Below are 26573 nucleotides of genomic sequence, written 5' to 3'. Positions count from 1 at the left end.
CTAAGCTCCCGTGGCGTCGGGCTGACCTTCCTTACCAGTGCCCCCGCCTCCGCGCGACAGGCGGGCAGCGCATGCGTCTCTGCGAGGCCGGGCTGCGGGGACGCCGAGCCTGTGGCGGCGCGGCCGCGCCCTCGGAGCGTCCCAGCGGGCGGACGACGCATGCGCGGGCGGCGCGGTCTTAAGGGCGGCCGCGGCCCGGGGCCGCCCAGTCGGCCTGTCAGCCGGCTTCGGGGTGCGTTCCTGCGCTTGCGCGGCGGCGGTGATGAAAGCGATGGCGGCGGAGGAGGAGGTGGACTCGGCAGACGCCGGTGGAGGGTGAGGATCACCCGGGAAGGGGGACGGCGTGGGTCTCGAGCGCTCTGGCGACCCCGGGCGGCCAGCCGAGGGAAGGCGCAGGCACCCGCTCTCCCGACCCGTCGGGGCTGACAGGCCGCGCTGGGGCCGCGGGGCTGCGGGGAGGGAGAGCGGCCGCTGTTGACGGCCGTCCCGGCGATCCCGAGCGCGGTGGAGCTCGGAACTCCGTTCCGGAACCCGGTTGTCTTCCATGGACGCGGGAGCCGGGCGTCGCCAGGGTGGGAGAAGACGTCGGACTCGGCGTCCCGTGTGACGGCCGACCGTCGGCGGTGCGGCAGCGCGGGGCCTGGGGCGCTGGCGTCCCACCTCCCTGTGCCCCGTGCGCTCCCGTGACTGGGCGGTCTGGCTTCACTAGAGAAGTCTGCGGGAGCAAACTTTGTGAAAGTTGAAGGGCAGATGCCTAACAGGAAGGAAGCCCTTAAGCTTTTGTTTTGTTTTGTTTTTGTGAAAGCCAGGATCGCTCTGTGTAGCCGTGACTGGCCTGGAAATCTGTAGACCAGGCTAGTTTCAGATCTGCAGAGACTCAATCCTTTTGCCTCAGCCGCCCAGTGCTGAGAGCACAGGTGTAAGCCACCACACCCAACTTCTTGATAGACGTGTTAAGTTATTCTTTTCTGTCTTGGTGGGAAAAAAAATTAAATTACTAAGAAAGTTATTTCACTGATTCTCAAAAGGCTTCTTATTTTGAATGGACAGGACTATACATCTCCTTTATAAATTAAATATTTTGACAGTTCTACTTCAGCTGTTTGGAGATATTTGCATAGGAAGGACAGCCATAGGAAAAATAGATTATGGTAATGTGAAAGCAAGTATTTTGGAAAGATGTTAGGGGAGGAATACTTTGAAATATTAGCAACGACGCTCTCCGAGTTTTGTTTAAGCGATAGCTAACAAGTGGCAAGTGGAGCTCACTGTTTTGGTCTGTTGTTGAACTTTCTAATTACATTGATATGAAGTACAGAGCGTCATGCGGTACAACTAGGACCTGGTAGCTTGCGTTTCCGTTAAATTTGTCAGGACATTTTCTGGCTCTGAGAATTCTAACGTGTGGGCCCCTTTGGTCTTGATATTGAGAGACTCAGGAATCCGGAGCACAACAGTGAGGGTGACGTGGCTTGGGTGATGGCTTGAGGTCACTGAAGTCAAGGCTGGCCACAGTCCCTAGACAGAGGTAGACCTCCCTCGTATTTTTGGCAGGACCCTTGAGCAGTGCTGGACAACCAAGCCAGCAGAGAGAAGGCTAGGTTCCTGCTGGGTGCTCCCCTAGTGTGGTCATGATAATTCTAGAGTCTCCCCTGTGTAGATCTGACCACTCCCATTTTTGTTTGGAACTACCACTACCAAGTAGCAGAGCTAATGGGAACCCGCTCCTTCAGGTGTCTGCGTTCAGCTTTAAGACATTTCCCTGATATTTCTGCTACTTCGCAATGGGATTGGGACTCATGGGGTATTTGCCTACTGTTTTACGTTCTTCAAGACATTTGAATCTGGTTTGAATGTCCTAAGAGGCTTCACATGTTGACATTTAATCTCCATTGGGAGGAACTGAGTGGAACTTCAGTGTGATGATAGTTTGTAGAGGTAAAGCATTAGGATCAGTCAGTAGAATGGAGGGAGTCCCAGTGATTGAACCCTTGTGGTTTTTCTGAGAAGGGGAGGGAAATTCAGTGTATGTACAATGTTCTCAGATCTCCATGTCATGCCATGTGATATCCTATGCTACCCTGGGATTTTACCAGGAAAAGTCTGGCACTAGAAGTAATACTATTTTGTATCTCCAGAACTATGATGAAAACACCTCATTTCTTTACAGATGGGGAGATTAATAAAGCAAGTGATTATAAGCTGTCATCTTACAGTGTTTTGGAGTATATAATTCTTTCCCACTGTGGCTCTTTGTGGAGACAAGTTTACTTGGGAAGCTTTCAAAATCCTATCCCTTTCAGTTGCAATACAGTTGAGAAAGTCAAATACAATAACAATAGGGTAGATTTCTGTGGATTGCTTTAATGATAACCCAGACAATTACATACTGGTGGAGTCTAGGGGAAAGCCATCACAGAAATTCACCATTGCAGAGCAGACCCAGAAAGAGGTGGTTCACAGGGCATGCTGGAGTTGATCTGTACTGGCAGCCCATTGCTGAATTTTGAGGAATTTTACAGCACCAGCATCCTGAAACCAGCCACAGTGGGAGTATTTGCATCATGGAAAGTCATCAGATTCTATTAAATAAAACCAGATTTCTCTCTCCCACCTCAGTTGATTTGCCAGCATCCTGCTGGGTATATGTTAAAAGTCTCTGTATAGTACTGTGCTTTGGAAATGAAAGAGTGAACTTCTTTATCTTACCTCCTAAAAAACTGCTAAGATCTATACATTCCTTCCTGCTGCTGCTGCTCTGTAATGCTTGCCCCAAGACTTTTTCAAAATTGTGAAATTCTTCAATGCTGACCCCAGTGCCAATGCCAGTACTTATTCACACACATTATTGACTTTTCACACACCATATACCACACACACACACACACACACACACACACACTGACCTCCAGACCTCATGTGAGCACTGCACCACTGAGCTACATTCTCAGCCCTCTTGAGTCCTCTTCAGTGTTCAGTACTGTAGTGCAACTCTTATTAGACAGCTAACTCGTATTTACTCTCTTACCTGAGACCAGTAGTTAGTTTTATTAGGATCTATTCTTTTAACTATTTTCTAAATACAAGAATTCCCAGCCGGGCAGTGGTGGCGCACACCTTTAATCCCAGCACTTGGGAGGAAGAGGCAGGTGGATTTCTGAGTTTGAGGCCAGCCTAGTCTACAGAGTGAGTTCCAGGACAGCCAGGGCTACACAGAGAAACCCTGTCTCGAAGAACCAAAAAAAAAAAAAAAAGAATTCCCCAAGAGTTTATTATAGTCTTTATTTTTTTACGTTTATGGACAGTTCTTGAACTATCTTTTCTTTGAAGGACTGAGATCTCATTCTCTTCTGGGCTGGAGTATAATCGTACTGTTTGTTTCTGCCAGTTGTTTTTGCATCTACTTTTTCATATTTAACATTTAACATGTTTAGACCATACCTTACTTATGTCTTCCTTCCTTTAAACAGTGTAAAGTGCATAGCTCTTTCCTCTACTGTTCTCATTTTTTGAAAACAGTTGCATTCTTCTGGTTATCTACACTCTTATAACTGGCTTCTATCAAATCTGTTCCCTTTATTGTCTCTGGATAACAAGTCAATTATCAAGTCCCCATAGAGTCTAACAACCTCCCCTTTCTTGTCCCACTGTTACCCAGGAGCCACATAGTTCAAAATATTCATATTCTTTCTTAGAGTTTTTGTAAGGTTGGTAACACACATTGTACATAGCTCATTTTATTACTTCCTCTATCCAAGAGGAATGCTCTTCTTCACACACAGTGGCTTTATAGCTATGGTTTGTCCCCAGTCAGACTGCAAAGCCGTTTGGAATCTGAGTGGCTTCCACTTAGCTTTGAGGTTTTATTTCTTTTCTGTGCACCTGACTCGAACTCTAGAAAGCCATATTTTTATGCTTCCTAAATACATTCCTTGCTTCCCTGCCATTCATTATGGTTTGTTTCCCTTTGTTTTCTGTAACCCAAAATTGATTATTACTTTCTTTCTCTAAGGTAATGGTATTTTGTATGTTGGTGTGATGCATGCATATGTATGTATATGTGTGTATGTTACATGTGGAAGCCAGATGAAGAAGGATATCCAGAACCTTCCTCTGTTATTCTCTGTCTTACTCCTGAGACACAGGGTCTCTCACTTAACCTAAAGCTTCTTATTCTGGTTAGTCAGGCTCCTGGGATCTGCTCCAGTCTGTGGGTTGCAGGCAAGCAAAGACATGTTTCCTCACATGGACACTAGGATCTGAACTCAGGTCCTCACGTTTGCACAGCAAATGTTTTACCCATTGAGTGATCTCCTCAGCCTCCATGGTATTTCTTATAAAAATGTTTTGAAATTGTAGCCTTGAACTTTTGAACTTTCTGCCTCTACTTCCTAAATGCCAGGATTGCAGGCATGTACCACCACAGTCAGCTCCAAAGCTCTTTTGTCTCACTTAGATACTATTTAATAATATACATATTTATACATTTATTTTGTCAGCTCAGAACAAGGCTTTTGTTTACTCAAATGTTTGGCAGAGTCCAAAAGGGCTTTATAAATGATAATCTTCAATAATTTCTTACTAAATCTTTAGCTATTATAAACATGTGCTGACATGAACACTGAGCTTACAAACAGTAGTTAATTATTCACACCATAGGGGTGTGGCTTGTTTTCATAATATTCAGAAATGTTTGAATTTGAATAGGACAACAATTAGAATCACACACCTCCATTTTCCTGGGATTTTGGAAACAGGATTCTATTTCTTGACCTTAGATGAACCAACCCGTGCCCCTCTGTTCCTGCAGCCCAGAATAGGTCTGCAATCACAGGCCAGCAAATGCAGTTGTCAATCCTGTGACAAAAAACAAAGCTTATAAAATCAGGGTGGGCCACACAATCAAAACACGTGTGTGATTCAGTACTCAGAGGTGAGTCCTGAAACTTTATGTGCTTTAAAAGCAGCCTTGAGTAATTGTTAAACCTAATGCCCTTGACTGAGTTATAGAACATGTGGATAAGCTCTTTTCAGATCTGACGTAAGGAGACGTTGCTCTGACTGTAGAGCAGCGAGTATGAGTGCTTACACGGAACCGCTTCACATGTGCTTGACTCTTCTGTGTGAGGGACGGTGGGAAATGCCATAGAGAGGACGTGTGTGTATGTGTGTGTTTGTGGGTATGTAAACTCTTGCTTTTATAAGACAGTGTATTTCTATATAGCCTAGACTGGTCTCAAAATCTCAATTTTCTGCTTCAACCTCCTGAGTGCTGGTGTCACAGGCCTGAATCACACCATTCAGCTTTTAAAAGATTCTAAATTAACATCCAGGTGTATTAGAGGCACGTGCTGTCATGGATGTAATGGCCAGTGATAACCTGAATCGTTTAAGCTTCATGTATCTAAAAATGTATTCATTAGTTAAATTGTACTTACATGTGACATACTCTTTCCCTCTCTTTCACAACAATAGGGTTTTGAATTTCTGCTTCCAAGAAAGGAGGCCTTTAGTTGTGTTGTTGTTCCAATTTGGAAGTGTTTAATTCTTCTTAGATTGAAGAATTATTTTAGAGGAATATGTATATCACCTCTAATTTGTATATTTATTTTTAAAAAAACCCAAAGCTTCATGGTTTCTTTAAATACAATAAATTGTAACATAATGAAATTCTCTTTACTTATAACCTAATTAGAAATGTTGTGTTAAGCGGCCAAAAGAGTGTGTGGAAATTGGCCAGGCTTCTGTATATTTTCTTCAGGATACTTTGAAATCTCTTTCAGCATTTCACAATATTTATAGATTGTGCAATTCAAGTTTAGTAACACTATAGATAGTCAAATGTCTCAGAGAACAAAACAGGAATTACCAGGAACTTAAGTGTTCATGGCATGAGGAACAAATGCATTGTCAGTGATAGTTACACAGAATTAGGTAGAAAGTTCAGGGGAAAATGCAGGATAATTAAAATAAAACTTTTTTTTTGTAAATATACTCTAATATGTTAATCATAACTTCTTGGCTTTCCTAAGAGTTATCATTTTTAGTGTGGTTTTCTAAAACTTTCCTTCTTAATTTTTTTTGTTTGCCCTTGAGTGGTTATAGGTATAGATCAAGAATCTTAATTATTTTCTTTTTAACATGAGATGTTTCGGGGTTTGTATCTTCTTTATCAAGAAGGTCCATGCCCGGGTCACAGGGCTTTTAGAGAAAATCTTTTGGCACACACTGGCAAGCCTTCCTGGTGTTGTGTGTGTTTACTTTGGGAAAGTTACAATCTTCACAGTGAATGGACACACTGCAAGCCTTCCCATTGTTGTATGTGTTTACTTTGGGAATGTTACAATCTTTGCAGTGAATGGCTTTTCTTTGTATTGCAGTTGATGCTTCCATCTCTGACATCAGGCCTTGGCGATGGATACTAGTGCTTATTGATTGTTGCTTAAGTAGGTCATATTTTTCTTTTTTCCAAAGCTGTGTGGAGACATCTATCTCTGTTTACTGATCTACAGATAGACCTTGTGGATTTTTACCTTGAATCTATGCCCTCAGAAGAATGGTTCTGACTCTGACAGGCTTACTTCCAGTCTCCACATGCTAAACCCAGGGAATGCCAGACAACTGGATGGCCTCAGAGTCCTAGTGGAAAGACACAGTCTCCTTGTCCTGCAGACAGAAGAGAGGATTAGTCAAGGAATAACAGAGATAGCAAGAAAGTGTGAGGACTCCTGAAGGGTAGACAGACATTGCTTTTCACCCGTTATAGGTGTTCCTTGGGAGCTGGTGTATGTTTAGTACTCTGTCTTAAAGATACAGAATTAGAAGTCAGCTTCTGTATTCCATCTTACCAGTAACTCTGTTTGGAATTCTGACAGGAATTCTGTTTGGGCTTAGGGGAAATGCTTTCTTCACAGTTCTATTAGGACTTTTTTTTTTTTTTTACTTCAAATATGCTATAGAAAAAGGCTCACTTGTAAAAAAATGGCCCTACATTGATGAAAAGGTAGAACTATGAAAATAAGAGATTTGTTGTCCCTTCATTTTAATGTAACAGGTTTACAAACTCTAAATTGAACTGTTCATTAGGAGGCAGAAAAAAAAATCATAGATAATTCTAGCCTTTAAAGATTGTTTTTGTAGGCCAGATGTGGTAGTTCTTACCTGCAGTTCCACTACCTGGGTGGTGAATCAAAACTTCCAGGTTGGTCTCTGCTGCTTAGCAATGCAAGCTTGGATTTCCTGAGAACCTGTCTCACAAAGGAAAAGTAGTTTGCTTTGTCAGGTGGTGAGTCAGAGGAGGAAGACCTCTGCCATAACTTTTAAAATTCTAATCCCTGTACAAAGAAAGTTTCAGACTAAAAAAAAAATTTTTTTTTGATAATTGAACCAAATACTGCATTTGTGCTTTGTTGGTCCTAACTTACTTATGTCATTTGGAGCAATGGTAAATTATACTTCACTTTATTTCAGTTCTTTTGTACTGACTTCTGGCAAATAACTGTGCTATGATCTGAAGGAAATCTGTTTAAGAAAAGTGACAGGGCGTGATGAGATTCAGTTACAAAAAGCTTCCTCTTAATAATTTTATGTTCAAATAAAGGCATGACGCCCAGTCAAAGACAAAAGAGCTTCAGTTTAATGATACATTAAGAATAAGCAAAACCACATTCTCTTCTGTTTTGAATATTAAAAAATTATTAATAAATCTAAAAAGTTGCTTAAGCCTTATCATTCTTTAGTTAGTTTGTAGATAGATTTGTATATTCAGGAGTGGACTAGTGCTAACATCTTCTTACATTAACAGTTGGTCAGTGTAGCACTTTTGAAGGGTGCCCATGGTCTTCCTGTTTGGTCAATGCATAAGTATGAAACTAACATTTTAAGGTAGGCCATTATATATCAAACTATATGGCTACGAAAACTTGACCAGATATATGTGCTAATATTCTTGTCTTGATTCTTTCTATTTGTACACATGCATGCACACATGCATGCATGCGCACACACACACACACAGAGAAAGAGAGAGAGAGAGAGAGAGAGAGAGAGAGAGAGAGAGAGAGAGAGACAGTACTACTGAACCTACTAGGAAATTTTGTCTAAAGAAGAAAGTTAACTTTATAAATAAAGGGATTGGCTCGTCTTTAAGAGTATAGCTACTAGGCCATTGTGCCTTGTCACTGTTGCGTGCTGAGGACTCTTTCCTGGATTCTCTTTTTTGTGTCAGTATTCAGCTGTTTTTTGTATTGAAGGTTCAGATCCTTGCCTGGCCCACATACTTTGAGACAGACACACTTGTGCTCTTTGCCTCTGGAGAGCCCATCTGCCCTTCTTCGTCACACTTCTGTTAGGCCGGTGACTGCAGCCCCTCGTTCCTTCCCGTCACAGCTCTTGAGCGCTCACTTGCCACCAGCCAGTTGGAGTATTTAGTACCGGATATAAAGCCATGTTTTGAGATGGATTTCACTTTTGGTGTATTCACCATGCAGTAGGCAGATAAACGTGTAAAAAAAAAAAGGTAGCCACTGACTACAGTAAGTACTATAGCAGGGACTGACCACACCTCTGCGCCCTGGCATCAGGAATAGTTTCTCTGAAAAAGTGAGGCATTAGGACCAAAGGAAGAGCTGCGTGACCCTTAGAGATATGCAGTATAAAGTTTTGAGAGGGGTGAGGCAAATCAAGAGAAAAGCAGACTGGACAGGCGGTAAAGTCCCACAGGACCAAGGAGTATGGGCCATCTGTAGACAATAGACAACTTCTCAGGCATTTTTGAGGGAGTTAATTTCCTGTAGACAATAGGGATTTGGGGGGGTTTCCGAATTGAACTTTTGTTACTAGCTGTCTATCCTTTATCCTGGTGTGAACTAAACTCCACCTTTCACATCTGTGAACTGGGCCTAATTTGGACTAAGACTATCCTAAATTGTAAGTTACCTGATCATTCATCAGACATTAGTTACTAAGTACCTGCTATATGGAAATGCATTTTACAGGAACTCTAGGGAGAGCCTGTGAACTTTAGAAAAAGCCAGAGGCTGAGCATCCCTTCCCAAGCAGCCTACTTCTCTCCTCACACCCGCCTTCTTGTTTCTCTTGTTGCTTGCTGTATTATATTGGGAGTACAGGAATCAAACCCAGGGCCTCCTGCATGCCAGACTAATGATCACCATGCACTGTACTCAGCCCTTTTTGAATTTAGTGTGTTCTCTATCATGATGGTGGTATTGGGGAAGAACACCAGGAATCTTTACTAAACCTTCCAAGCACTGATCAGATTTAGCCTGTTTCAGTTTTAAATATTCTTTGGCTAAATCTTCATGTCTCACAATGCTTTGGTTCAGGCCCTTAACTTTCATATGGAATTGATCACTTTTCAAATTCATTCTTCATTTCTCAGGAGTGTCCCGCTTCCATTACTGAATCCTTGCCGGCTGCAGATGGCTGCTGAAGTGTTTATTGCATCAAATGACTGCAGTAAGGCTTTGGTCTGCTGGCTGGCCTAAAGCTGAAAGCTTACACACCTTGTAGTTGACTCCTAGCAAGGGTCAGTCATGGCCTCTCCACAGCATCTGTTGTCTCAGACCTGCTTTCCTTGTTCACTTGGTGCTGCTGTGTCCGGACAGGTGCTGTGTCATTCTTCTCAGGTGCTGTTTATTGGTACCGAGGACGGTTTATCAGTTAGTTAACCAGCTTCTCTCGGCAGGAGGATGGTCTGTCAGTTAGCTAACCAGCCTCTCTCGGCAGGTTATGCATAGGTCAGTAGTAGCTCTTTGCACTTTTTCATGATGTCTAAAACTTTTTTCTTTTTCTTGTTTTTTTTTTTTTTTTAATGAGAATCTTTAATAGAAATTTTTTTCTCAATTTAAGCCTGCTGTTCAGGTGAGGTGAACTTACTCATACATAGTCTTTAACTTTTTGTCCTTCTACCTGTTAAGAGCTGGCCTTTCTTTGGGAGTGATGTCCCTCCCTCCCTTCTTCCCCTCCCTTCCTTTCTCCTTTTCTTCCTTCATTCCTTATTTTTAGCCTTTCTGTGATTATTTGGAATTTGACTATCCTAGAGGATGAGGTAGCCTTTGTTACTCACCTGTAGGTACCCAGTGCCTGTGTCCCATTTACCTTTGCCTCTGTGGCTTGTCCTCACTTTGGTGGTGGGAGTTCCCCCAAGGCCTTCCCAGGATGCAGTAGCTGAGAGTTGGCAAAAGCATGACCTTACTTGTTTGCATTTTGTTTTTGGTGTTTTAGGTCAGGATGGCTGACAGGGTGGCTTCCTACCTGGTGTCCCACGTCTACATCACACCTTAAAGAAGCTGAAGAGAAAATGTTAAAATGTAAGGTTTTCCTCTTGTAAGTTTCTTCAGCTATGTACTAGAATAGACCTACCATAGTGCATTGTCCTGAAATGAAGATAAGATCCTGTGCTGTGTTACCTGCGGCCAGAGAGCCTTCTTGCTCTTCTGTTTCAGCTTGTGGCATGGGGTGAGGGTGGGGCAGTGATTGTCAGGTTTGTTTTTGTTTGTTTGTTTCTTTGTTTTTGTCTTAGATCCCTGTTAAACTCTAAAAGCAGTAAGGACCCCAAGGAGCATTGTTTATGAATGATAATTATTGATATTTAATAGTAGAATTCAATTTGAATTGAAAGTTTTTGTTAATTATTTTGAAAATAATAGTAATAAACTATTGTGTGTTAAAGTAATATGTTTGTAAAACCATTACCTACTTCCCAAAAAATGTAATTAGAGGAGTGACATCATTTTCAGGAACACAGATCTCTGCAATGAGCTGGATTCGAACATTTGTTTCTGTTTACTCACTTGTCATGCGACTTGGAAACCGCCACTGTAACACTCAGGAATGAGAGTAGAAGGACAAAGAGGGGAAGGGGCCGGGGGAGGGAGGTCTGATGGCTCACACCATGTATTGTGATGGTTCACACCATGTGTTGTGGTGGTTCACACCATGTGTTGTGATAGTTCACACCATGTATTGTGATGGCTCACACCATGTATTGTGATGGCTCACACCATGTATTGTGATGGCTCAGACCATGTATTGTGATGGCTCACACCATGTGTTATGATGGCTCAGACCATGTATTGTGATGGCTCAGGCTACATAGTACTTTTGCAGAGGACCAGAGTTCAGCCTTACCACTCATGCCAGGTACATCACAACTACTTGTGACTTCAGCTCCAGAGGATCTGGTCCTTCTGTCCTCCATGGACACCTGCATTCATGTGTGCACAAGTGTGCACGTTCACCCACACAACTAGAAAATAAAATATTTTAAAAAGAGTGGCAAATAAAGCCTTAATACTTTCAAAGATCCTCCTGATGTGCCCAAACCATATACTTGAGAGCAGATTCTTAGTGTCCCAAGTCCTATTAGTAGAACATATGGTAGACTGGAGCCAGGTCTGGTCTGGACTGCTGTGAAGTGTTACCAGCTCTTGGGCAAGTTACCTTGCTCAGCTTCCCCTTCCTTAACCTTGAAGTGAGGGTAGGGTGCTCCTTTGCATTCCTTTTGATTGTACTGTTCTTTAAATCCACATTCATATTGGCACAGGAGCCTGTTGTTTTCCCTTATGAGCGCTGAAATTGATCCAGACTTCTGGTATTTATTGTACAGTTTTATTCTGCTGATAGAATCTACAGGAGTTGGTAAAGCAAAGGCTTCCTCTGAGCGATTATTTGATACGTTTATGCTGATGTCTGTCTACACTTGTTTATTGCCCTTTTGACTTTCTCTTTGTACATTTGGGCATTCCAGAGTAAGTAACCATAACTGGTTCCATTATTAGGAATGGGTAGTTAGTCCTTTTGTGTAGGTTTTAACTCAAAAATGAATTTCTATTCCATGTACCTGGATAATGTTGCTATATACAAAACTATTGAAATTTTCACTGTGGTTTGCCTAACAAGAAACTTTTGGTAGGATTATTAAAGTTGCCAGATGCCCAACGGTGTGCTGATATCTGACTGAGAATTGGCCTTGCTCTGATGTCAGACATGAACATAAGTTACTGAATGTTGGGATGATCTCTCTACTAGGTGCTACAGGCAAGTTCTAAGGGAATTCTCAGGCCTGTTTTAAAAGCTGAAGAGATTTGGCTTCTTGCAAATCCTGGATCACCTCCTTTTCTAAGTGAGGGAATTTCTTCCCAGTTAAGGGCAGGGCATCTGTTAAACCTCAAATGAATGCTGCCTTTCTATGTACACAGTGCACATAGATATACAGGGTCACTATATACATAGAACCTAAGATTTGTTCTTTGACTAAAGGGAAGAAATATGTGGCTTTGATAATTAAGGACGTTTCTAGAGTAGCTATTCAGTTGATAATTTAATATAAATCAAGTTTAGTTTTATCTTTGGTCAAGTTGTAGATTTTAAAGTATTTAGTTATATGGGATTTTGAACAGAAGGGTTTTGATCTACAGAACTGTATTAGTTTTATTTTTCTGGCCAATTGCTTGAACTCAGTTTGCCTCATGATGAGGTGTTCATGTCATGCCCTGTGACCTCTCTTTTCCACTAAGCTTTAAAATGACCTAACTCTCCAGGTGTGTGTTTACTGTAGATACGAATCATCCTCCAAGTTCCTGATAACTTTCCATGATCCTTTCAAATTTGACCTCAGTCTCAGATGCTAATCTGTCAAGTGCTCTGCAAATTCAAGATGGTATTCTTTTGTTATTGTCTGCAAAGCTAGAGCCCTTAAAATAATGGGTTCAGTGACCACTCAGTTCTTCTCCAGTTGTAGGTTGTAATACCCTCAGTATACTAGAGTAGAAGAAGTCAGGAGGTCACATGACTTCCAAAGACTCTGACCACAGATACTTGAGGGTTATCTAAAGTAAGTCTTCCCACGTAGTTACAAAACATGGTCATTTAGGTTTGCTTGCTTCAGTCAGGAATAGACTCTTTTAGGGGTTGATATAATAGCTAAAATAACAGGACTAACGGTTACAGGACTTATGGTTACGCACTGGTTTTGCTCTGAGAGCACTCAGGTGGTGAAACTGAGCAGAGCCCCTGTGTCTTTACCAGGTGTCCCCTGCACGTACAAGAAAGAGCCTGTGCGCATATCCAATGGGAACAGAATATGGACACTGATGTTCTCTCAGAACATTGCCAGTAAGACACCACTTGTCCTCCTTCATGGTTTTGGAGGAGGCCTTGGACTTTGGGCCCTGAATTTTGAAGATCTAAGCACTGATAGGCCTGTCTATGCCTTTGACCTACTGGGCTTCGGAAGAAGTAGCAGACCTAGGTTTGACAGTGATGCGGAAGAAGTGGAGAATCAGTTTGTGGAATCAATTGAAGAGTGGAGATGTGCCCTCAGGTTGGACAAAATGATCTTGCTTGGACACAACCTGGGAGGGTTCTTGGCTGCTGCTTACTCACTGAAGTACCCGTCAAGGTAAGTGTCAGCAGCAGAGGGGAGGGCCACCCAAGTGTTAATCTGTGGTTCCCATTCTTGGTGGTTACGGTGAGCCTCACAGAGTAGACACATTCTCTTAAAAGACTCCAATGCCACAACTGGTAACCACTTTTGTAGCTAAAAGAATGAAATCAGATTTTCTTGTTAAATGTACTATATGTTGATAAACTTGATGAAGAATATTATATTTGTTATTCATAATTATACAAAATCTAATATATAAGTTTTTTTGAGACAGTCTCACTGCGTAGCTCTGACTGGGTTAGAACTCAATATGTAGACCATGATGACCTCCAATTCACAGAGATCTGCCTGGCTCTGCTTCCCTCATGCTGGGATTAAGGACATGTATACCTCACTTGGCCTAAGGTATGACTTTAAGCCACCAGTAAAAGTACCATGGTGTTATTGCTTAGTTTCACTATTACAGTTAAACCTTTGGAGCCACCAGGCTTTTCTAGACTTTTCACTAAACTACAGTTAAGTTATAATGGGAAGCAGGCTAGATCTCTGTGGCTGAACAAATCTATAAGCTCTGAACTTTAGTTATTTTCATAGTGCACCTTCCATGGTTTTTGACTATATCATTCCCTAAACTTTTTCATTACAGACCTTTTTAAGAAATAATTATTTTTGAGACAGGATCTTGCTGGATACTAGGCTGACCTCTAGCTCACTATGTAACCCATGTTGACCTCAAGCTTGAGCCTCCTGCCCTTCTCTCCCTGAGTGCTATTGCAGACTTACCACATTGTACTCAGCTAGAACTATTTTTCAGTCCTTGAATTGGGTGTTTTGCTTTAGAATCTTTTTACTATTTTTTGTGCTGTTTCCTATGATATTGCTGTTTTATCAGGAGTCACACATAAGTCCAAAAAAATAAAAGAAAAAGTTAGCTTTGTTTTGAGCCTTCTTTATACAGAAGAGAAGAATATCAGTGTTTTTGTGTTGCTGATGTATTTTTTTCCTTTGAGCTGTGTTTTAAATCTAGAATTACAGAGATCACGGACACTGAGGACTGTGGGTCAGGCATGGGATGGTCATTTTCAGAGTGGCTGAGCCTCCCACGAGGCCGCCCTGCTGCACAGCTGCAGGCGTGTGGTCTGCACAGCATTGCGCATGTGGTACAGTGTGCTGTGTTTTATCTTTGCCTCAGCTCCTCAGAGTGAGAAGTTTGGTTTCTTTAAAAAAAAATAGAAATATTAAGAATGTGGCTTTTCATTTTCATCCTGCGTGTGATGTGGGGCTGCTTCAGACTGTCCACAGCAGCTGACTAGGATCTGACTCATGCTCAAGTAGGGGCATGATTTTACCAGCTGCGGATAATTTCTGTGAGTGTGATGTTGGAATTCTGGGGGCATTTCAGAGGGCCTGAAATGCTAGGGCCTGAGAGGTGTAGGGGGTTATTGGTTGGTTATTAGTTGGTTTGTTAAGTAGTTGTGCAAAAAGAAGAAACAGGAAGAAATTGGATATCCTGACTGCAAAGATAAAACTTGCTCCAAGGAGCTCAATACCCCTAATCAGCAGGAAGAAGTCTAACAATAACAATGGCCCCATCCCGACCCCTCACTTTATCCAGGGATCTCTTTCCTTTCCTCCCTATCCTTTTTTCTCTCTTATCTAGAGTTAAGGGGTTGAAAGGGTAGAGAAGGGTGGAAGAAAGAAGAACTGACAAAGTAGCAAAGGCCAGCTACAGCTTTTCTCCAAGATTTGGTGTGCAAACTTCAACCTTTGTACCAGAGTTTTCTGGTGGATTCAAAGTTCCTTAAATGTTTGACAGTGATAGTCTTGTCAACCAGACCTGTTCACAAAACAAAAGAAAACCCAACCAACCAACCAAACAACCAAACAAAAAACCCATTAAAACCCACTATACTTTTGTTTCTTAGCAGGCATTTTTAAGGCTAGTCTGTGATTGCATCATGTGTATAGTGACAAAATTTAGTGATATTTGTGGGAAAGAGAAGAAAAGCATAGTTATGGCAACAGAGCTGTTTGTAGGATTGACTCCCTTGGTTTTTGTAACTAGCTGTCATTATGTGCATTCTGGCATCTCTGGATGAGGCTGTGGCTCGACAGTGATCATCAGGCTCCACACTGTAAACTCCTAACCCTTTATAGCTGGTGAAAGCTTAAGAACCCTCTGTGGGAGAGATAAGCTACGACTGACCCCCATGGAGCTGTTCGGGATGTTGTTCTGCGTATTTGTGCGTAGTGCTGGAGAAGAAGCACTGTGGGAGCCGAGGACTGCCAACAGTGGTCATAAGTGGATGCGAGGCTGTGTAGACGACCTAGTAGGCCTAGATTCCTTTCCTTACTACTCCACGGTGTTGAGTACTCAAGATGTATTCTTTTGTTCTTTTTTTTTTCCTTTCTATCTTTATGCTATTTATTTGGGTTGGTTTTGTTTTGAGATGGGGTCTGTATATAGTTCTGGCTGTCCTGGAACTCATGCTGTAGACCAGACTGGCTTCAAACTCACAGAGATCCACCTGCTTTGGCCTCTGAGTGCTGGGATTAAAGGCCTTTTCTTTGCCTGTTTAGGGATGACAAATACAGTCTTTAAAAAAAATTTTAAGTAAAAGAATGTAATTTTTAAAAATTTTAAGTAAAAGCATGGGAGGGAGTAGCAGTGAACACAGCATTTCATCTGAGGGGCTGAGTGACCCAGTCCCACCTGTTCCTGTCTGTGTCTTATATGGGCTGTCTTCATTCCTTATTTTTGAGGTACAGTTTGAAAAGAGTGAAACCCCAAGTCAAATGTGTCTACTTAAGGAGCACTCCTAGAGAAAACAAAATCTGTTTGTTTGGTTGACTTTGGTGCGTTAGGTCAGTGTACGTGGTGCATTTCTAAGGGCCCTGTCTTGTCAGAGTCATTTCACAGCCTGACTTGTAGCAGTGGTCTGGGTGCCCCATACTCTGCCAGTTATAAAAGCTGTGTACTGTGACTATGCACGTGCTGCCTCACAGTGAAGCCAGGTCTTCCACTGAAATACTGATGATGCGCTAGGTGGCCGGTAGTGCACACCTTTAATTCCAGCACTCTCAAGGCAGAGGCAGGAGGATTTCTGTGAGTTCAAGGCCAGCCTGGTCTACAGACTGAGTTCCAGGATGGGCAAAGCTATATAGAGAAATCTGGAAAAAAATAACAAATAAACAATCAAAAAAAGGTGATGAATGAAATGTTGCAGTAGTGCATTCTAGATTGGTTTGTTTACTGACAGTGACTGCGTTTGGTTTGGGGGGCACATTTTGCTTAAATCTTTCCTCTTTAAAGTATCTGAAGAGGCTTTGAGTCACAGCTGCATTTTTTCCTAGATGGCATTAATCATACACTATCTGAAGGAATGCTTCAAAACTTGTTGGTATGTCAGATACATGCCCAGATGTGCTGTGCACAGGAGGGAGCATGACTCAGGACCATGCATGCACAAGGCTTATGGTCTAGCAGGAACGGCTCAACAGCTAGGATGGGTGCTCTGGGGGAGGTGGGTAGCGCTGGGAAAATTGATCTTCTCTGGTCCAGTGGTGGTCTAAAGAAACATCTCTTGAGCTGAGACCTAAAAGAAGAAACCTGGTGGCTGGAGATTATTATAGGGCATACATTATAAGGCATACATTACCAAGGCCTGTGCTAGGCAGGCACATGGGCTATTTAGGAAACAGCTGAGAAGTTGGGAACTGGTTAGTAGATGACGCCAAAGGAAGCCACAGCTCCTTGTTCCTTCCCACACAGCAATCTCAGTTTTCTCAGTGTTTTACTACAGTGTGGAGAGTGGAAATGCCTCCTATAATTTCATTAGTAGATTAATATTCAGTGTCACAAATCATAGAACTGCTTGCTGCTTGCAGAGTCTTGAGCTGCTCTCCCATATGGAGAGCAAAGCAAGCCAATGTTGGTAGGCAAGATACTTGCCTCTTCCTCTCAGCTGGTTTTTCCTTTTATATTTCCCTCCTTTGCAAAGAAATATCTGTGTTATAGGTATTTGCTAACTAAAGCACGTATGATGAAAACTTAGAAGGTGGTTCATGAGCTATTTACTGTGGTACAAATCTGCTGTCCTAGCATTGGGGGACAGAGGCAGGGAGGGCAAAAATTGAAGATCACTTTGGAGTACGCAGATCCTGTCTCAGAAAAGAAGCAAGTAGAAGCAGCAAAGAGATCCATCCTAGGTTATAGCAGAGAGGGTTATAACGTGTCTCCACTAGTAAGAGATTGGGGATATTATCTCAAGTTCCCACAGCCCTTGCCTGACTGCTTCCTGACAATGCAGACCTGGCCTGAGCAGCTCCTGGATGCTCTTAAGAACAGCTTTTGTACTTGACCTGGAACTGGAAGTGCTTTGGTGATTTCAGCCCCTGCCTTTCTCCCCAGTGGTGTGGCACTAACAGGAAATACCTAGGGCTGCCTCCAGTCTGAGAATGCTCCTTTGTATAGACTGGAGTTCTTCCTGCTCATCTTCCTTGTTCCTTCCTTGCTTCAAGGAGGCCTTGTAGATTTCCTGGTGCATTTTTGTTCTGGGACTGATCTGGTTATGTCATTCCGGCAGGCAGCTGACTGAGTCTTATAAAAGTCAAGTGTGTATAGTCATCTGTTCATTTAGACAGAGCACCACCTCACCCCAGTCTGTCGGTGAGGACGGGATCCATTGCTTTGCCTTTAGAGATGTAGGCTGTTCATTGCTGCAGACTCAAGCAGACTCTGATGACTCCTGTTGAGAAGAATGTCTGTGTCAAGACTGACTCTGTGCTATTCCTGTAGTTTAATCGTTCTCTGGTTCTTGAGAAAGATGTCTGATAGGATGGCTCTGGTGTACTGTCTTCTCAGACTCATTCCTTACCTCCATGTGAGCTGACAGTCCTGTCAGGGTGGGGCTAGTATACTAGCTCATGTCTGTTATCTTAGCTCTAAGGAGGCAGAAAGGCAGGGGGAGCACTACAAATCTGCAACATAGTGTCTCCAAAAGAAAATAAATAAGATAAAAATGTAAAATCCTTCGGTGTACTCTCTGTGGAGTAGATAGTGCTATGACAGCTGTGCTTAGTGGGCACTTAACCTTGGTAGCCACCACGTGCTTTACATGGTCTGTTGTATTCTAAAGGCTTACAGTGAAAACCAAGGGAATTATTTTGTGAGCTCCTTTACTTGTAGCTAAGGTGGATGCAGTCTAACTGCATTTCTGATGTTGGAGGCTTTGGAAATTTATTTTCAAACTTTTTGCTATACATCTTACGAAGAATTTGTGTATGTGTGGGCAATGCTCATGCTTGTGTTTTCAGTTCCAAATAATACATTTTATTGAAAATAAATCACATTGGCTTTTGACCCCCTGTAATGACTTCTCAAGTTCTGTGAAAAGCAGCATGATTCAGGGCCATCTGGGGGACCACCACACTCCTCACTAGACTAAGATTGTACTGTCCAACATCTGCATATTTTTACTTAGGACCAACACCAGACCTGCATCTGCCACCTCTGCCGCTCTGTGTCCCAAAGACCAGCTTGTACACCACTGGGTCAATTTACTACTTTCAACACAACAACAAAGAAGAGGTTCTCCATCCTAGTTTAAAATACTTTGCACAACATATTAAGCTGACATTTTCCAGAGGGGTGATATTTTGAAAATTAAGGCAAGCAAAACCAACTTACCTCAAGCACAGTGGGGTACTTAGATAAAGAGTTCATTTTCTTTGTTTAGGAGGTGTGTCAGTAATGAATATTGCTAGCTGCTTCCTTCCGTGAATGCTCTGTTTTCAGTAAGATGGCCATTCTACCCATCCTACTCCTACCTCTGGCATGTCTTTCCCACTCCCTGAATTTAAAGGAGTCTTCCATTTTGTTTTAAGAAAAAAATGTATTTCTGATCTTTTTCTTATACACTAAAAATATTCTTTAAATCTTAGGTTTGAAAACACACTAAGTAAGCACATCTGTCCTGTGCCATTTAACTCTCTCAAATCCATAGTGCTATCCCCCAGATGTTCTCAGGGCTACAGTTTAGAGGACAGTGTTGAGTTGGCAAACTAAAATGTACTGTCCTACTGCTGTGCTGCCTTCAGGAATGAAGCCTACCCATAGGGTGTTGTCCTTTGTGAGCATACGTGAGTGGGAGATGAGGTCCAGCCTTGCTCCACATCAGCAACCACTGCACACTGGTGCATGTCTGCCGCCTCAGCGTCCTTCCATCTGTAATGAGGAGTTAGACTGAGTTTTCTCCATGGTTCTGAACTCTGTTCTCTGGGACTATTTTTTAATGCTTTCTGTTTGAAAAAAATACCAAATAAGACTTATTACTCATCCTTACATGTGCTGACAAAAATAAAGCATTTTTATGTAAGGAATAAAATCCATGTAGACAGCTTTTAGTTGCTTTGCCACTGTTTTTGTTATGACTGAGGAAGCCATCAGAAACGTCATCATGTCACTCCGGGGGTTAGCCTGGCATTGGGTGACTGCATTGCTTACAGTTGAAAATGCCTTTGTGTTAGGGGTGGTGTTTGTTCTTTGATGTTAGTCTTTATGATGAATGGAAGAAATTACACCAGTCACATGGTTGCAATTCACAGTTCTGAGTTTTATTACGATAAGTTTCATAAGACAGAATTACACCCATTAATGGTGTAATGAGTCTGTTTGTATGAAATTGGAATGAAGAAGATGGCTAGTAAAGAAGTTGTCTGGGAATGGATTAGGAAGAAGACACGTTCCAATTCAATGCTCCTATACTAAAACATATTTTCTTAGCCCAGGTTATATTATTGTCATGGTTGTGGGGAAATCCTAACTTGCCTTACAATTTTAGAATTTTCATAGGAAATTAAATGCCATGGTATTTGAGGCCGTTTTCTAAGTTTAAAGCTGATCTCTCATCCTTCCTGTCAGCTTTGAGATGTGTAGAGCCATTGCACTCTTGTGAGAGGTCGGTGGTGAGTGTCACCTGCAGAGTACCCCTTCTCCCTCTCCTTTCTCTTTTCAGGAAATGTAGTTACATATTTTACTTTGGTGTCTCTTTTGCTACCAGAATTTACATATAAGCAAAGCTGCCTTTTTACCACAAACCCTTCAGATCCTTCCAGTCTTAAGAGTTGACACAGCAAAAGCATGATTTTGCCTGATTGACAACTTGTCTTCCCTTTAAGGGGTTCAGTCTACCTTGAGTCTGTTTACTGTTAGCCCTTTACAGATAAAAAGGGTGAATTTGCCAAGTGAACTTAAATCTGGTTTTTCCTTGACAGAGTTAGTCACCTCATTTTAGTAGAGCCATGGGGTTTTCCTGAGCGACCAGATCTTGCTGATCAAGAGAGACCAATTCCAGTTTGGATCAGAGCCCTAGGGGCAGCATTGACTCCCTTTAACCCCTTGGCTGGCCTCAGGATTGCAGGACCTTTTGGTGAGTGTTCATGTCATGGGAAAAACAGTGTTTATAGACACTAGAGGAGTTAGTGCTCTCTCCTCTTAGGTGGACAGGGCTGCACCCCCCACCAGAGTCACTGTCAGCTCCCACTGCCTCCCTGACATCACAGCAACAGTGCAGTATACTGTAGAGCCCTTGGGCTGCTCAAGTGGATCACTGTTACTTCCTATTAGCACAAACGAGTCTGGTTCCACTTGTCAGCTCAGGAAACCATCAAGATTCAAAATACAGTGTTTACTGAACATCTATTGCCTCTCTGCTGTGCTGAGTCAAAGCAGCGTAAAATAGGAGCCATCCACGTTTGCTGCTCACCATTGTTAGCCAGTCCTAACAAAGCACAGCTCTTACTTCTCCCCACTCCCTGAATGCACGTCAAGCTGAGTGACAACATGGGACAGGTCACTGTTCCTGAGAGGAGCTTTTATATTGTAAAACATTACAAATGATTAGCAAGTAGACACAGAGGGAAATGCTGGGGATAAGGTAGGCCCTAAGACCCAAGCAGATGCAGCGTCTGACACAGGCAGGAGCGAAGCATGCTGGCCTCTGTGGTGACCATTTGAGGGTGTGTGGGTACCAATGAGAGTTAAGCAGAAGATCCCAAAACCTACGTGATGGAGATGACTAGTGTCCCCATACTCAGATCTCTTCTCTCCTCCTCTGTGTCAGTGTGATGGAAAGAAAGCCATCCTTTGCATGAACATTTTGGGACTCTGGATTATTTACTTACTCTGAGTGTTCGTGTTTAGACTCTCGGCTCCAGTGTCTTCCCCACAGTCACAGGCATTGCCTTCCCTTATGGACTGAGAAGATGATGATCTGAGCTCCCACTTTGTCTCCATACAACTTGTACAAGTTGGGAGTGTTTTTAGCAATACATAACGATACCTGATAAACGGCTTAAAGCAAGGGCCCTTACTAATTCCCTAATGCGAAGTCTGGGGTAGAAGTGGTCTAGCATGTCTAGTAACTTTCTTGGTGATCCTAATTCCTAATTCTATGCCTTTGATGATGACAATTCTCAGCTTGGCACAGGGTCTCACTATGTAGTCCCAACTGGCCTGGAACCCAAAATGTAGATCAGGTCAACCTCAGATTCACAGAAATCCACCTATCTGTGTCTTCTGAGTCATAGGATTAAAGATGTGTATCACCATCCTAGCCTATGTCTGAGATCTTTGTAATAGTCTGGAGTCCTAGAACAAACACTTGTGCCTACAAGAGGCCTCTGCTCTTCTTCCTGTTTCTCTGAGGCCTTGTTCCTGTCAGTATGAGTTTCCTAAACACAAGTTCTGAGTTTATTTTATCTTAAAGGGAAAAAAATTATATATCCCATATATATCCTAGTGTGCTTACTTAGACTTTAACATATTGTTATTATGTTATCATGGAGGGAAAAGAATAGAAGCTAGTGAGATGACTTTATGTATAAGCTGCTCTATTCAGTGACCTCACTTAAAAATGTATTCTACAATAACAAGTCTAGAAAATTAACACATCTGTGCTTGTAAAGCACAGCCTTCAATTCTTTCATCTCTTCTCAGGGAACTTAAAAGCAATGCCCAAGTTGCATACTTTTTCCATCCTAATATATACATGTAAGACATATATATGTATAGATGTATGTACATAGCACTTACTGTATAAACAAACACTTTTTTTTATTCTGGGAGTAAATCATAACTTAGAAGATATGTGTTTTTATTTCTGTCAATAGGGTTAAGTCTAGTACAGCGTTTGAGGCCTGATTTCAAGCGAAAGTACTCCTCTATGTTTGAAGATGACACGGTGACAGAGTACATCTACCACTGTAATGTACAAACCCCAAGGTAAGGTTTATGGTTTTGAATCTTTTTTCTCATTTTCATTAGTTCTTTGAAAACTTTGTATAAACTATTTTGATCATACTTACTTTCCCCCAACTATCCCAAAGCCATCGTTCTTCCCACTGGCCCAGCTTTGTGCAAGGTCAGAGTAGAAAGCCAAGTCTGAAGATGTGGGGCCCTGGGAGAGCAAAGGCCTGACGTTCCTGGGAGGAACCTCAAGAAGGGAGTGTGATTCAGAGGTATTTTTGCATCTTAGGGAGTTTGAAGCCAGCAAGCATGGTGACTCCTAAGCTCAGGTCTGCCCCAGTGATTCTAGGTTGCATCACTGACAAATACTGAGACAGTCCTGGTTTAGCCAGGCAGGGATGGTGCGGTGAGGCACTGCAGCACTGCCTCACTAGAGGCAGACCTGGGGCAAGGCCCGAAGGCGCAGGTGCACAGCTTCTCCTGGGCTCACTGGGAGGCGGAGCTGCTGCAGCAGTCTGTCAACACAGGCTGGATTCACTGCCAGGAGTAGAGGGGCTGCAGACTGGGTCTTGAGAGACTGCAGTTTTGTGAGTGGCTGGCTGGTCACTTAGATTTCTGTCTTCATCAACTTGTTCAGTAGCTTCTGATGCTTGTGCAGAGCATCCATTATTTCAGCTTCAGTTTCTTGTTTTAAATTAGAGGAAAACTTTGATTTGGTTACATTATACTGCAGCCCTGTTTACCTAACAGCAGTAATGTGTGGGTCTCCCCATACATTGTCTAGCAAATAGTTTAAAAGTTTAAACAGATTCTTTCTGGGAAAGCCAAATATGAGCCTGTTTTAACAGGTAAGACTGTAGTGCAAACTCACCCCCAAGATCACTCAGTACGGCTCTCTCCTCTCTGTAGTGGTGAGACAGCTTTCAAGAACATGACGATTCCTTATGGGTGGGCAAAGCGGCCAATGCTTCAGCGGATAGGTGGCTTGCATCCTGACATTCCAGTTTCAGTGATCTTTGGTGCCCGATCCTGCATAGACGGCAACTCTGGCACCAGCATCCAGTCACTGCGACCGAAGTCATACGTGAAGACAATAGTGAGTATGGAACTGGCTTTGGTCTTCATTCAGGGAAGTGTGTTTGATTACTCCCTTGAGGTGTCCAGTCTGGGCTCTACTCACAGCCCCACTCAGAGACCTAATGTCTTTGGGCAGGGTTTGAGCCATGCACACTTTGACGTCCCAGTAGTGAATCACCTTTCTGAGGCCTTCCCAGTCTCTCTGGAGACTCACTGAAAGACTGGTTCAGAATCAGATAGGCTCACATCCACTTCCCAGTGCAGTACACACAGTTGTGGTTTTTACTGGGCCCTTCAGTTTAGAGTGTGTTTCTGTTGGCTCTTGCATGGTGGAATTGATTAAGAGTCAGAAGATTTTTCTGTTTATCTCAAAGCCTTTTGATAGAAATCCTAGGTCATTTTCGGATGAGTCTAGACTGTTCTTTCAAGAGTGCAGTGGCTCTTTGCTTCTGAGGGTTGCTGTGTTTTAGTACTGCTCTCTCACCTGCCATGGCGGCTCTTCCTTTCCCAGGCTATCCTTGGGGCAGGGCATTATGTGTATGCAGACCAGCCAGAAGAGTTCAACCAGAAGGTCAAGGAGATCTGCCACACCGTAGACTGAGCCATCTGAGCCCTGCAGGGGCGCCTGTGACTGACACAATACCACAACCACAGGACAAGTGAGAAGTACAGCCTAAGAACCAGGCAGTCTCCTGGACTGGACTCTGCAGTTTTCCACACTTAAACCAATTAGTGCCTTCTAGAAGAATGGCTTTCCTTTCTCCTACACAAAATTAAAATACACAAGAGTCTCCCAATTTAATAGTAGCCTTAAATAAAGGTTGTCCTTCTAATGTACTGAAAAATTGTGATTTTTCAGCTGAGACTTTCCTTGTGTTCACCTAACTGCTTGTTAGGTGTTTTTCGTATTGCAGTCTGTGTGCCAGTTTGACCAGTGACTTCGGGCCTGTGGTGTTAGATGCTGGGAAGCTATACCTTATTTTCCTTGCATGTATTTACCATCTCTAACAACGAACGTGGTTAACCCAAGTACTTTTATGTAAAACGATTTCAACTTAGAATACTTCAGTTTTGAGATGGAGTTTAGAATATTTCATTTTGAAATGGAATGAAAGGATAGGTTTTGATGTAAAAGACAGGAGTCGATCACCAGCGTTAGCTTCCCTTGTTTTCCTGTGTTATGCTCAAGGCTGGAAAGCTGTGTTCAGCATTTTAAATGTATTCCATGGTGACATACCGCTTACATCAGCACAGTTCCTGGGAACCTTCTGTGTGTAATCCATAGGGTTCTGTGAGAACATATGCATAGACGCGGCAATTCAAGTACTGAGTAGCCTGAACCGGAAGCCTGTCCCTTTTCCTTCCCAGTGTTCCCAGGAACCAGGATCTAGTGAATGAACAGGTCTCCTCACTTACAGGGATATTAAGACTGTTGCCTCTCGGTAAACGAAGTCACACTATGTTCTCATGAACAGCCAACTTATATGGTGCTTAAACTGGATTATATTTTACCACTAACACTTAAGAATATGTGGTGCTGTTATGTCTCATGGTACCAGAAATGAGATAGAACTAGTGTTTATTTTTTATTAAAAATTATGTTAATCTAATCACTTATATTCTTGAAGTAAAATTATGAAAAAATCTATAATGTTGTTTGAACTGTTTGGCAGAAACCACCATTGAATTTATAACTTCTGACAATTTTAAAATGAGAGGAAATGTGAAAGTATGAAAAAGCTCCTTGTAGTAGCTGGAGCTCAGAAAACCTTCTGCACAGAGAACAAAGAACAGAGAGCACTGTTACCAACATTGCTTGTGCAGGAGAAAAGCAGATTGCACAAACAAAAACTAGACCTCACAAATCAGGACTTGATGATTTGGGCTAGTACATTTCTAGTGGCTAGTCAGTGATTTTTTTGAAAATGTAAAATTATATGACAATTAATTAACTGCCAGAAAGATTAGCTCCACACCCTAGGAGAACGTGTAAGTCATATTGAAGTGGGACAAGCAGCTTCCAGTGACCCTTCATCTGACTCATTAAATGCATTAGGTCAGTACAAAAAGCCACCATGAGACGAAAGTGCTTCCTTTCACCATCCTGAGAATAAAAATAGCCTTTTCCCCTTTATAGTTGGTGTTGTGGATGGCCAGATTCACACTGGAGAGTGATGTAAAGTTTGGGCGGGACTCTTGTTTGGTATTCACCAGCCTCAGTCAGTCTTTGTTCACTGAAGAAAAAAATTCTGCACAAGAAACTGGTCCACCCAAAGAAACTGACTTCCTGCTGACTTGCTTTGCTTTGTTGGACGTGTTGTGAAGCTTCTTAAACATTAAAGTTTCCTTGGTGTATGTGATTCTTGTAAAGGTTGAAGTAGTGAGATTTATAATCTGAATTCTTGAGAACAGTGGTTGCTAAATATCTTTTCATGTAAAAGGTCTGTTAACTATCTTTGGTCTTTGCTAAGTTATTTTACAGAATAAACTCGACAGTGCAGCACCAGTGGGTGAGCTGTGTGTTTTCTTGAGTCTTTGGCAAGGACCTGTCTGTGAGAATGGCTACAGCAGTCCCACGATCCAGTGAGTGTTCCATAAACACTGGTTCCTTCCGAAGGATGGCTGCTCTGTCCTGTTCGAGTTTTGTGGCAGCCGAGCCCAGCTTCACTCGTCGACATGCTTCCTGTTATCTTCACGATAGGGTTCATCTCACGCTGTCAGAACGATTTATTCATGGGTGTCTTTGATTAAACAGCCAGGCCAGGTTCCCACACACTTGTACCAAGTATAGGAGGCCTGGAGAGTAGTGGGGAAGAGGGGAGACTCTCGGTAACAGCTACA

General features: G+C 42.5%; 1 protein-coding gene across 2 annotated transcripts; it reads left to right on the top strand.

Moving 5' to 3' along the window:
• Positions 1-149: 149 nt before the first annotated feature.
• On the top strand, positions 150-26235 carry Abhd5 (abhydrolase domain containing 5). 2 transcript variants are annotated; one of them, XM_028767318.1, is made up of 7 exons: positions 150-315; positions 10246-10331; positions 13051-13423; positions 20684-20838; positions 22580-22691; positions 23565-23751; positions 24244-26235. In XM_028767318.1, exons 1-7 carry the CDS (start codon positions 263-265, stop codon positions 24331-24333), a joined length of 1056 nt encoding a protein of 351 aa, XP_028623151.1. In that variant the 5' UTR covers positions 150-262; the 3' UTR covers positions 24334-26235. The 2 variants fall into 2 exon arrangements, with proteins under 2 accessions (XP_028623151.1, XP_028623152.1); XM_028767319.1 differs by lacking the exon at positions 23565-23751 and having other exon boundaries at positions 222-315.
• Positions 26236-26573: the final 338 nt, after the last annotated feature.

Source organism: Grammomys surdaster, unplaced genomic scaffold, assembly GCF_004785775.1.
Source record: "Grammomys surdaster isolate TR1022 unplaced genomic scaffold, NIH_TR_1.0 172, whole genome shotgun sequence".
Taxonomy (NCBI): domain Eukaryota; kingdom Metazoa; phylum Chordata; class Mammalia; order Rodentia; family Muridae; genus Grammomys; species Grammomys surdaster.
The sequence above is the reverse complement of the archived record's forward strand: the minus strand, read 5'-3'. Positions and strand labels throughout refer to the sequence as shown.